We start from the raw sequence: 11,924 nt of genomic DNA on the forward strand, positions 1-11,924 counted from the left end.
TTTATATATATTATCGTATGTCCGTGTTCTATGGGTATATATATATACATGTGTATATATATATATATATATATATATATATATATATATATATATATATATAACAGTATTTTTATTATATATATATAATATAAATATTTACAATATATATATATATATATATATATATATATATATTTATATAAATATATATATATCTTTACACATTGCATATAAATTTCAAGAACAGAAAAACAAATGATATATCTGTGATCAAATTTTATATTATTGTTATTAATGTTGTTGTTATTATTATTATTCGATTTTTTTGCTTTTTTCATATCTTTAGGGTTTAGGCAATACTTGTTTCATATTTAATATATATATATATATATGAGTGTGTGTGTGTTTATGTGTGTGTGTGTGTGTTTGTGCCACAGTCCGTCCTCCTTTCATGACGGTATGGGCCAGTGCTCTCCAAGCTTCGAGGTTGCTAACGGGACAAAAAAAACAGGGCTGCCTGCTTGCTCCTCTATAGTTCAATACTTATCTCTCCTTAATGTTACGGGTCGCTGTTCAGAGTTGAAATTTGTTATCGCACCGATCGCGACGACCTCAACATCAGCAGACGCTTGCAGGCAAAGACTAAGGTTAAAGGTTAGATGGCCCCCGTTCGTGACCTCCTTTTTGTCATGAAGCTTTTCGGCGTTCGGATTGGAGAAGGAAATGCAAGTCCGCGGCCGATGGATTTAAAAGAATTTGAAAACGCCGTAAACGCGACGTCCAAAGCGGCAGTGGCATGGAAGCGTGGGTCTGCCAGTTTTATTCACGGGATGCCTGTCATGAATTGGACTCTTTGCTCACGTAAAGATCCACCGATGACTGTGCCGTCCATATGAGTGTATGTGTTTGTGTGTGTGTGTGTGGTGTGTGGGTATGTGTGTTTTTTTCGTTTTTATACTACGCAACTAATAGTATTTTTATTATTTAATATTATTAATGTTTTTTTTATTATTATTTTTAATGGCTTTAGTCGTGGCTTTATGATATTTTGCTTGTGGAGAAGATAATTTTTTTTCTGAGTCATTACCTGGAAGAATGAAAATGAATTTGATCATTTTATTATTGAATAATGTTCAAAAAAATATATAAAAGGTTAAAATATTTGTTTGTTTTGATAAATAATTAAAAATAATTTAATGTATAATAAGTTTTATGTAAAAATTATTTAAATAATCACTTCAACATAAAAGAGATATTATATAAAAAATTATTAACTTTTTAAATGGTTTTTTTATTACTTTATTCAACACTTTAAATTGTTTTTCATTAAAATTGTATTCTACATAAAAGTTTGCCGCCGTAAACTTTTGTATTTACAATCTTTTCGCAATTCTATAGCGCTCTATACATTTGATTAATCGCTAGATAATAATTTTCACATTTACAGTTGTAAAATCTTTTACAGCTGTTAAAAGTGTTTTTTTTTACAATTTTTTGGTATCTAGGGTATCTTGGACTGTATATATAATCTTTCATCAGATTCGTACCTGATTAGTTAATGTTGAGTATCGGCCTTTAGTGACTCAAACTTTTTGGTTACCGCTTACGCTGTTTATTCACATTTGAGAAAATCTCATCACATGTAAGTTATTTATGTCTAAATTTTGTTTCAATTTTTTTTTAGACATAATTTATTTTCTATTTTGATTTTGTTCGATGGTTTGCTCTGTTTTGTGGAGATTTTGTTGCGGTAGTTATGACGAATCGAGTGTGTGGACGCCATGACAGTTTAAAATTACATTTTGACGAGAACGAAGTTAATCGTTGCAAATTCATTTCAATGTTATTTTTTACTTATTTAATTTTTAATTTAAAATAATTTCATAAAGTTTTTTGTTCGAGATGTAAAAATAACTATTTACTTAGTAATCTCCGTGATTGGCATGATCGGTCAGATCAGATCAGTGGGTCGTTAGTTGTCACGTGATGCATGTGTTCATTTCAGTCACGTAAGCTCACGCATGGGGTCATTCAGTTCAGTTCTGTTCTGTCCGGCCCAGACGGACATGCATCCATCGAATTCTTTCTGTTTCTCTTTAAAAAATAATTTTTTTCTTTAAAATTTAACTAATCTGAACAAGACTCCGCCTAGTTTTAATGTGGGGTATGCACACTGCTGAGCTGATCAGGTGGGAGATATTAGGCAATCTAGACCTCACATACTGTCAGTCGGTCAATTCAGTGTAGCACTTGTTGTAGATCCTTTGCTAAAACTGCGCCCCAAAGCAAAGAGAGAGTGACAGAACAAACTAAAGAAATGAAAATGATTAAATGGTATCCGATGGTTATGTCGAAAAATATCAAAATACATCATTGTAATTTTTGATAAAAAAATTTCACTCGATGTTTCAATTTGTTTATTTTTATATTTTAAAAAGTTCTATGACATTTAATATCCTTTGTGTTATGCAGTGTACTGAAACCATAATAATTTGAAATTATTATGGCTCGTCTTTATATTGGAAAGCTGCCAAGCTCAGCCAGGGAAAGAGATTTGGAGAAGTTCTTCAAGGGGTATGGTAGAATCAGGGAGGTGCTCCTCAAAGTCGGATATGGATTTGTGGTTAGTTGTCATTTTATTTGTCTGGAAAATTCTAAAATTTGTTTTTATTCTTTTCATTTGTAATGTACTTAATCAGCGTCCTGATTTGAATTCGCCTAAATAATAAATTTTCAAAATTGTGAAAAGGAATTCGATGATGAACGTGATGCGGACGATGCTTGTTATGACCTCAATGGCAAGACACTGCTTGGGGAGAAATTAGTAATCGAGCATGCAAAGACACCCAGTGAGAAAGCCAGGTCAGCAAGAGAGAGAGACTATTACAGAGGAAGGTTTGTACATGATGTGTATTTGTGTGTGTCTATTTGTTTCTATTATTTTCATTTATGAAACAAGTTTATATATTTACACCTGATGTTTAATGACTGGTTTAACATTCATCAATTTCACTAATCCAGCAGTAGATTTGGAAGTCGCTATCGTGGTCCACCGGTTAGGACTGATCACAGAGTCAGGATTGAGAATGTCTCATCTAGGACTAGTTGGCAGGTTCCTTAACAAGAAAATAAAATTTCATCTGTTTAGAGAAAATAAAATTAATATTACTACTCTTTATTGAACATTTGAAGTAAATGTTTTATGATGATTTGTTGTGATGACTATGATAATAATTCTGATGAAAAATATTTTACAGGATCTAAAAAGCTACTTGAACACAGCTGGAGAGGTGACATTTGCTGATTGCCACAAAGATAGAGAGAATGAAGGGTAAGTTAGACTTTGTTTCTAAAATGTTCTACTTAGATGTCATATGAGTTATTTTTTATAGTTGTTGATATTGATTCCCATTTTTTTGTTTTAATGATCATTGATATTAATTAATATTTTATCTTCCAATTGTTCATTCTCTAATCTAAATTCATCCTTCTATCCACTAATCAGGATAGCTGAGTTTGCCACTCGTGGAGACATGAAGAATGCCATCACCAAATTGGACAAAAGTGAACTTCACGGCCGAAGAATTCGTCTGTATGAAGATTCTAGAAGCAACAGAAGAAGAGGGTGAGTTTAAATTATTTTTATTATTTTATCAAAAAAACTATTATAGCTAGTACTTTATTTTTAAAAGTATTAGCAAAACCTTTCACTGTATGTAAGCAAATTTATTATTGTTCAATATATTGAATTTTGTTCTATATTTTTTTTTCAGACGTAGTTCCTCGAGAAGCAGAAGGCGCAGTCGTAGCAGACGCCGTTCTTCTAGCAGAAGAAGGTCAAGATCAAGGTCCAGAAAATCTAGGTCGAGATCAAAGAAATCTAGGTCGAGATCTGGATCTAAGAAATCTAGGTCGAGATCTGGCTCTAAGAAATCAAAATCGCGATCTAGGTCTGTCAAAAAATCTCGATCTAGATCAGTCTCAAACAAGAGATCCAGATCCGGGTCAAGGAAAAGGTCACGAAGCAGGTCAAGAAGTGGAGGTCGTCGAGCTGACAGCAGTCGAAGAAGAGATGATAGTAGGGGTAGAGATAGACGAAGAGACAGTCGTGATAATAGCAGAAGCAGAGACAGGAGAGAGGATAAGAGTCGTAGTCGCGATCGTCGTGACGATGGAAGTCGTGGCAGAGATCGTAGAGATGGAAGTCGAGATAGAAGGGATGAGAGCAGAAGCAAAAGGAGGGATAGCAGATCTAGATCAAAGAGCCCTGAACGCCGTGAAAGCCACAGTCGCAGTAGAAGCAGAGAGGATGCCAACGGCAGAAAAAATTGCGTCTCCAAGTCGAGAAGTAGGGAAGGTGATAAATCGAAAGATGCTACTCAAGATGAAAGAAGCAAGAGCAGAGACAAACCAGCCCATGACAGCAGAAGTCCAAGCAGAGAGAGAGTCCGTCATGACGATCACGAAGATGACGACGATAAAGATAAGTCCATGGATGTCGATAGACGGTCTCACAGTAGAAGCCCCACGCCCCCTCCTAAACAGAAACACGAAAGCAGCTACAGCAGAAGTCCAGAGAGGAGAAGTAGATCAAAGAGTAAAGACATAGATGATAAAATTTCAGGCAAAATCATGAATGGCCGACCGAGTGTCCCAAGCGAAGATGCATCCCAGCCAAAGGGAAAGGGACGTATGGATAGCAGTAGTCGTAGTAGATCAAGAAGCAAAGATGATGAACCTAAAAAATTTGCTCCTGTCATTAGGAAGGAGGAGGAAGAGGAGGAAGATGCCAGGATGAGTAGGTCTCCGAGTCCTGAACAGAGGAAGGTTACAAAAGGTAGGTTGTTTATTCTTTTCTGTCTTATGATTAATTAAGAGTATTTGTTCCATTCATTTTTCATTAATATGTAAGTGTCATTAAATTATTAAATAAATCAATTTCAGAAGACAAAAAAGCCAAAGACTCGAATGATGAGGAGGAGGAAGAAGAAGAGAAAAGTCGCCAAAGTCGTAGCAAAGACAGAAAGAAGAACAAAAAAAGAGGAAAGCACGGATCTGAGAGTCCTGCAAAGTCTAAAAAAGAGAAGAAGAAGAAGAAGGGAAGTCGTAGTCGCAGCTCGAGCAAGCACAAGAAGTCAAAGAAGAGTAAGAAGAAGTCGTCAAAGAGAAAGCCATCTGCAAGTTCTGGAGATTCAAGGAGTAGGAGTCCTCCGGGAAAAAATGGCGCAGATTCTGGAAGAAAAAGTAGGAAAGATTCAGCTGGTGGTGAAGATGACGAAAAAACTTCAAAGAAATCGACAGCAACAGCAGCCGCTGCAAAGTCAAGATCTCCATCCAGCAGTGAAGAGAGAGCATCTCTGAAGAAAAAAGATGGCAAGAAATTGAGTGAAGTTGTCTCAACATCGAGAAAGAGATCGGCCAGTAGTCGATCGTCTGCAAGTCCTCCAAAGAAGAGAAAATCGGAAGAAAGTAGTCCTGAACCTCAAAAGAGACGTAGATCGAGATCAAACTCGTCTGATTCCTCTGGCGACGAACGATCAAGTAATAAGAAAAAACCGTCCAGAGGCGAGGCAAAGGATAGCAAAAAGAAAAAGAGAAGGGCAGATAGCAGCGATCATTCAGATTAATTGGGGTTGTCATCACCATTCTTTTGTTTCTTCGGCATGTCGACGTGTTTTCTGCCCTTCATCGCACTTTATTCTCTTGTTTTGTGTATGTGCGTATGTACTTGTGTGTGTACAAAATTTACAGTATGTGTGTACGTGCGTTGTGTGCATATTATGTTTTATAATACGATCGTTACAATTTAGTTCTTTCCTCGAAATTATTCCAAAACTTTTAGACTTTGTTTACTCTGTTTGGTAAAGTGATGGATTAAGTAAATAAAAGCTGTGTATAAGGTTCTATTGATTTTTAAATCATCCGCTTTTTGTGTTCTTTCTGCTACTTTGACATTGTAGTAATGGTGTCTTGTTCATTTCTGTTAATTACTAATTAGTCTGGATCTTTTAGTAAATTTTATGGCAAAACGTGAGGAAATGTTGGCGTCCTATGGCTATGTTAGTACTTATTTTATTATTTTATACTAGTATTTTATAATTCTCATTAAAAGAGCTTTGTTGGAATTGGTCAGAGGAGTGTTTGTATTTGTAACATGCGTGTGTGTGTTCGTCTCGCATAGATTTTAAAATTTTAATTGAAGTAAATAGGTTATAATTAAAACTGCTAAAGTGCTTCGATGTTTGAAACCGGTGCGGGTAAGTAAAGAATAAATGAATGGTAATTGGTATGTGTAGTGATGTACGTTACTGTTTACAATCGTAATACAATTTACAATATTTAACAATGATTCAAGGTTTTAACAAAAAGCAAATGAAAGAGAACTATAAATTATTCAATGAAGTAAAATTGAGGGAATGGAGAATGATGATTATCACAACTGCACGATATCATTATCAGGAGCACTGCTGCCGGAATTGGCTTTCACTAGTTTACTAAACATGCTATTTGGATCGTTTAGAAGATAAGTCGGATCGTCGAATTCTACGAGCTGGCCCCCGCACATCACTAGAATTCGGTCACTATCCATGATTGTGGACAAGCGGTGTGCTATCGTTAATACGGTTTTACCTAATTTGGAGATGATTTTATTTGATTGGTTGGATGGAAAGCGGATGAATGAATGAATAAATGAATGGATAGATAGATAAATACCGTGAAATTGTTCTTTTATTGTCCTCTGTATCAAGTTATCCGTCGCGATATCCACATTGGCTGTTGCTTCGTCTATGCATAATATCTGAGATGATACCACAGATGATACATACGATAACAATAATAATATATATATATATATGATGATACAGGTGATGGATATCGTTATCATTTATAGTATCTACCGGTTACGCACGCTTACAATGATATCGCCGGCGATGATGAAAATTAGGATGATGATTGTTGACTGTCTTAAGTGTTGAAATGATATCGGTAGTTTTGATAACAATCACCGATGATGATGATGATGATGGTAGTTATGATGATGATTAATTATTAATGCTGACCTATCAATCCTTACCTGTGTATCGGCTAGTAGCGTTCTAGCTAAGCAAAGCAGCTGTCTTTGCCCGACGCTAAACTGCTGCCCCCTCTCTTCAACAATGAACCCTAACCCTCCAAGTCTTGCCACCACGTCCGCCATGTTGCATTTCGCTAAACTTCGCTCTATCGTTTCGTCCGATTGTAGACTGTCTAGATCGAGATTTTCCCTAATAGTTCCGCCAAATAAGAAGGGTTCTTGGGGTATGACCGCTATTTTTGATCTTTTTTCGGGGGATGGTGAATCAAAGTGAAAGTTTAACTGTTAGATAATAATGACAACAAAAATTTAACTAATAATCAAATCAAAATCGATGATGATGATCATTCAGTTCACCAACTAACCTGAACTTTCTCAAATCCAACGCAGAACAATCTACCCCATCAACGAATATGGCACCGCTGTTGAGGGGTACAAGCCTCATTAGAGCTAAAAATAGACTGGACTTTCCAGAACCCGTTCGACCAATCACACCAATTCTTTCGCCTGGCCTCGTCTCAAAGCTCACCTGATTGGTTGGTTAATTATAACCGCTATCATTATCGTCGAAATTATCTGTATTATTTGTTATAATTAACATAATTGTATTTATTTTCCTAATCAAAACTAACATTCTTAATAGCCGGAGGAAGATGTGGGCGGTACTTAACTGTGACGTCAGTGAATTTGACCACGCCTACCGTAGGCCAGTCAGGAGGAATCTGATCAGTGATTGCACAGAACAGTACTATATTTGATTTATTTAAAATCAAAATTTTATTCAAATTTTTAACTTGGAGAAACTTTTTTTAATCTAAAAACATAATTGACACATTTACATAGTCTTTCACTTCACTGAACACACTCCGTCCCCAACCTCATTAGCATAATTAAGCCCCGCCTCTTCCTCCATCGGTATATCTTTAATGTATTCATCCAGCCTCTCTACGCTTATCATCATCTTCTCGGTTTCGGTGAATGACAGAATGAGGCCACCAAGTAAATTTGTGATTGAAAGAACGTAAGAAATTGCCAGACCCACCAGAGCTGATAGCAATGATGATGAGGACGACGATGATGGGGGTGACGACGACGACGATGTTGTTGTCGTTGGTAATGTTAACAAACATTGTAATGTAAATGATGATGGTAATGCGCTTAAAATGACGCACGTATGATGTGTGTGTGTGTGTGTGTGTGTGTGTAAATAAGACACGCACGCACGCATGTATGTATGTATGAACGTATGTGCGCGCGTGTCTCAACTGCAGATGTTAATTCATCATTATTCTTTAAAAAACCAAGCTGAGAGATAGAAGAGGGAATCCGTAATATGACGTGTAATGTAGAATGTGCATGCGTGCATGTAGCCCCTGTGCATATACGTGTGCATGCTTATCCCATTCCTAACTCACCCGGATCAACACTTCCGAACTGATTCTGTAAGACGGCCAGGATCGAGACTCCAGCAATTAAAGCGACACCAATCATCTGGAATCGAATGTTCAGCCATTGGGCTATTGTTCTGCTGGCGAACTGAGCGCGCTGGTTCAAATCCAGACATCGGATGAATTCAAGATGGAACCTGTGTATTTTTTGGTTTATAATTATTTGTTGTTTTATATTTATTGTTATCTATTCTTATTTATATATTTTTCTATTTATTTATTAATTTTTCGTGTCTAAACAGTAAGCGCTAAGCAGAATATGTTTAAGAACACTTGTCTATCCCTTAAATAACTAACTAAATCTATAGCATAAAATCATAAAAAAAATGCACCAAAATCTGCCAACAAATTCACCAAACTCCACCAAAACGATTGAGAAAAACCCCAAAACCGCGACACACAAAAAGCCGAACGACACATCAACAATCTGACCTTTTTGCCTGCCTGTGTGCCCTAATTACGGCCAGACCAATCAGAGTTTCGGAAAATCGGGCATAGACAGGTGATTGGGTGACGCAGGTAACCCTTTTTAGTTCTCTGGAGGTGTGGCGATAATACCTCTAGATGAAAAATTACATGGAATAATTTTCATCTGTTATATTTATTTTTAAATATAACAAATTATTGTAACCATTGAAGGATTAAGATCATTAACAAGATTTGGTTTTGTGGAAAAATTGGTTGCGGTCACAAAATAACAATGCTACAACTACAACTACTGCTACTACTATTAATGCTGCTGCTGCTACTACTACTGCTACTTCTACTACTACTACTACTATTACTACTACTACTACTTCTTCTTCTACTACAACTACTAGTAATAATAATAGCACCAACGCCAAAAACCCCATCACATCCCTAATTTTACTAATTTGAAAAAAAAATGATTCCAACCTGAATAAAATAGTACACGACAGAAAGAGCCAAAATCAAGATGGCCGAAAACGGCAGCCCATAGCAACAAATTGCTATGGAACCAAAGATGCCAAATAGCTGAGCGAGAAAGATATTAAATATGAACGGAAGTGAATCGTCTATTGAAAAAACATCGGATGAGAATCTGTTTATCAATCTTCCCATTGGTGTGGTGTCGAAGAACATTATGGATGCCTGTTTTTTATTGGTTGAGGCAAAAAATTTGTGTGATTTGATTGGTTAATTAAAAAAAATTGACTGATTTGATTAGCTGTAACAAAAAATTTGAGTGATTTGATTGGTTGTAACCAAAATTTAAGTGATTAGATTGGATGACCGTCTTCAATTGATTAATGATTGATTAAGGTGGTAGTATTTTTCAATTTGATTGGCTGTGGTGGTAATGAGAAATGATTTGATTGGCTGACGTACCAATGCTGAGCGACTCAATTGATAAATTTAATTTAACAAAATGGTTGCATCACTTTTAAAATTAAACCAATCAGCAAATAAAACCAATAAGTAAATCAACAAATAAATCAATCAACCAACCAATCAACCAACCAATCAACCAATCAACCAGCCAATCAATCAGCCAATCAACCAACCAACCAATCAACCAACCAACCAATCAACCAACCAACCAACCAACCATCCAATCAATCAGCCAATCAACCAATCAATCAATCAACCAACCAATCAATCAACCAATCAACCAACCAATCAACCAACCAATCTGGAGTACCTTAAAGACACTGTCGATCAGCTGATTATGCATAACCCTGGCGGCTTCTATACCACCGTATGCAAAGAGCAAGGCCCTGAATATTGTCGCTATAGCCGATGTAGCCGCCAGAATAGCGTATACTGTCATGTAAAACTTGATGTTGTTGTTGTTTTCGTCGAAGTTGTTGTTGTTGTTGCTGTTGTTGTTGTTGTCGTTGTTCAGGTCATTCATGAGTACATTGACGGAGGCGGTGGATCTGAAAAATTATATTTAATAATTATATCATCATTATTATTATCATTATTATTATTATTATTATCATCAAAAATCATCATCGTCGTCCTCATCATTGGTATAATAATAATAATGATGGTAATAATAATAATGATGATAATAATAACAATAATAATAATAATAATAATAATAATTTCCAGCTTACCTATAATAAAAATCCATCAATATAATCTCGTCAGTGTAGGCTCCACCGGTCAGCCAATCAGATCTCTCGGATTTGTTTAAATCGGCCAATGGCAAACTAGCGTCTGGCAATTTGTTTAACCTCAGGTAAATACTGAACGCAGATTGGTCGCTGGTGCTGTTGGAGGTGGAATTTGATTGGTCGACGGCGTGGGTCACCCAGTATGAGAGCCACCAATCGCACGAATTTCTGGAAGCTAAAAATATTTGTAGATTCAAACTGAACGACCAATAAATTGAACATTATTATTATTATTATTACTATCGTCATCATCATCATTATTATCATCATCATCACCACCACCATCATCACCACCATCATCATCATCTACACCATCATCATCATTATTATTATCATCACCATCATCATCAAAGTCGTCTTCGTCATCATCATCATCTACACCATCATCATCATTATCATCATCATCACCATCATCATCATCATCATCATTACCACCACCATCATCATCATCATCACCACCAGCCTTGCATAAAAAGCAAAGAAAGAAGAACAGAGATGGCTAAGCAGTGGCCAACGGCCTTCCAATAAGTTACATAAACTGATATCTTCAAATTTCCTAACTTATCATTCTCGTCATCCTCATCATCATTCTCGCCGTTGTCATCAATGACGTCATTATAGTTATTATTGTTGTTATTATAGTTATTATTATTAATATTATTATTATTACTATTACTACTATTATTAACATTGTTATTGTTGCTATTGTTGAAGTCGCCATCGGTGCTGTTGTTGTTACTGTTAGAACTAGCGCAGTTCTGTGCTACACTGCTGCTCATTTGATGTGGTTGTCGTTGTTGTTGTTGATGTTGTTGATGTTGTTGTTGTTGCTGTTGATGTTGTTGCTGTTGATGTTGTTGCTGTTGATGTTGTTGCTGTTGTTGTTGCTGATGATGATGTTGTTGTTGAAACTCTTCAAAATCAATTTCGCTAGGTGATGCTGAGTTCAAATTTTATTATCACTGCTATTATTATTATCATCATCATCTAAAACAACCAACCAGCCAACCAACCACCAACCAACCAACCACCAACCAACCAACCACCAACCAACCAACCAACCAACCAACCAACCAACCAACCAACCAACCAACCAACCAACCAACCAACCAGCCAACCAACCAACCAACCAACCAGCCAAACCAACCACATCACGCATTACTGACCCACTTTTTTGACCCTCCCCCTCTTCATGACGATTATGGCGTCAGCCTCATTCAAGTAGCTCAAATGATGAGTCACGACGATACGCGTGACGTCACGTAGGTGGGTCAT

The 11,924-nt window shown here is 36.3% G+C and overlaps 3 protein-coding genes across 3 annotated transcripts in view; 2 read left to right on the plus strand and 1 right to left on the minus strand.

The window, feature by feature from the left end:
* HELRODRAFT_194349 (hypothetical protein) overlaps positions 1-136 on the plus strand; it is a gene marked incomplete at its 5' end in the record, with an annotated part of 4,396 nt that extends 4,260 nt beyond the window's left edge. The window contains 2 exons of the mRNA XM_009031458.1: positions 39-51; positions 95-136. The remainder of the gene's footprint in view (positions 1-38; positions 52-94) is intronic.
* Positions 137-2,479: 2,343 nt separating this feature from the next.
* Positions 2,480-6,093, plus strand: HELRODRAFT_103911 (hypothetical protein). Its single transcript, XM_009031459.1, has 7 exons — positions 2,480-2,605; positions 2,732-2,892; positions 3,007-3,094; positions 3,240-3,313; positions 3,488-3,607; positions 3,756-4,819; positions 4,927-6,093. The coding sequence occupies exons 1-7, from the start codon at positions 2,486-2,488 to the stop codon at positions 5,607-5,609; spliced, it is 2,310 nt and encodes a 769-aa protein (XP_009029707.1). The 5' UTR covers positions 2,480-2,485; the 3' UTR covers positions 5,610-6,093.
* Positions 6,094-6,324: 231 nt separating this feature from the next.
* On the minus strand, positions 6,325-11,366 carry HELRODRAFT_194351 (hypothetical protein). The gene is made up of 13 exons (XM_009031460.1): positions 11,337-11,366; positions 11,113-11,303; positions 10,590-10,824; positions 10,169-10,406; positions 9,403-9,618; positions 8,938-9,065; positions 8,473-8,642; positions 7,935-8,104; positions 7,690-7,779; positions 7,423-7,586; positions 7,058-7,301; positions 6,697-6,781; positions 6,325-6,612 (listed from the first exon to the last, which is right to left on the minus strand). Exons 2-13 carry the CDS (start codon positions 11,117-11,119, stop codon positions 6,416-6,418), a joined length of 1,944 nt encoding a protein of 647 aa, XP_009029708.1. The 5' UTR covers positions 11,120-11,303; positions 11,337-11,366; the 3' UTR covers positions 6,325-6,415.
* Between the last annotated feature and the right edge of the window lie 558 nt (positions 11,367-11,924).

The sequence above is a fragment of the Helobdella robusta genome, assembly GCF_000326865.2.
Source record: "Helobdella robusta unplaced genomic scaffold HELROscaffold_74, whole genome shotgun sequence".
Classification (NCBI taxonomy): domain Eukaryota; kingdom Metazoa; phylum Annelida; class Clitellata; order Rhynchobdellida; family Glossiphoniidae; genus Helobdella; species Helobdella robusta.

Bases quoted from the DNA above. Each gene is read 5' to 3' on its own strand.
- HELRODRAFT_103911 (XM_009031459.1), top strand. From the start codon at position 2,486: ATGGCTCGTCTTTATATTGGAAAGCTGCCAAGCTCAGCCAGGGAAAGA. The intron at 2,606-2,731 runs GTTAGTTGTCAT...AATTGTGAAAAG, and splicing joins AAGTCGGATATGGATTTGTG to GAATTCGATGATGAACGTGA. The intron at 3,314-3,487 runs GTAAGTTAGACT...TCCACTAATCAG, and splicing joins AAAGATAGAGAGAATGAAGG to GATAGCTGAGTTTGCCACTC.
- HELRODRAFT_194351 (XM_009031460.1), bottom strand. The intron at 10,407-10,589 runs GTAAGCTGGAAA...ATAATTTTTCAG, and splicing joins TTGATGGATTTTTATTATAG to ATCCACCGCCTCCGTCAATG. The intron at 9,619-10,168 runs GTACTCCAGATT...AATAAAAAACAG, and splicing joins TGATCGACAGTGTCTTTAAG to GCATCCATAATGTTCTTCGA.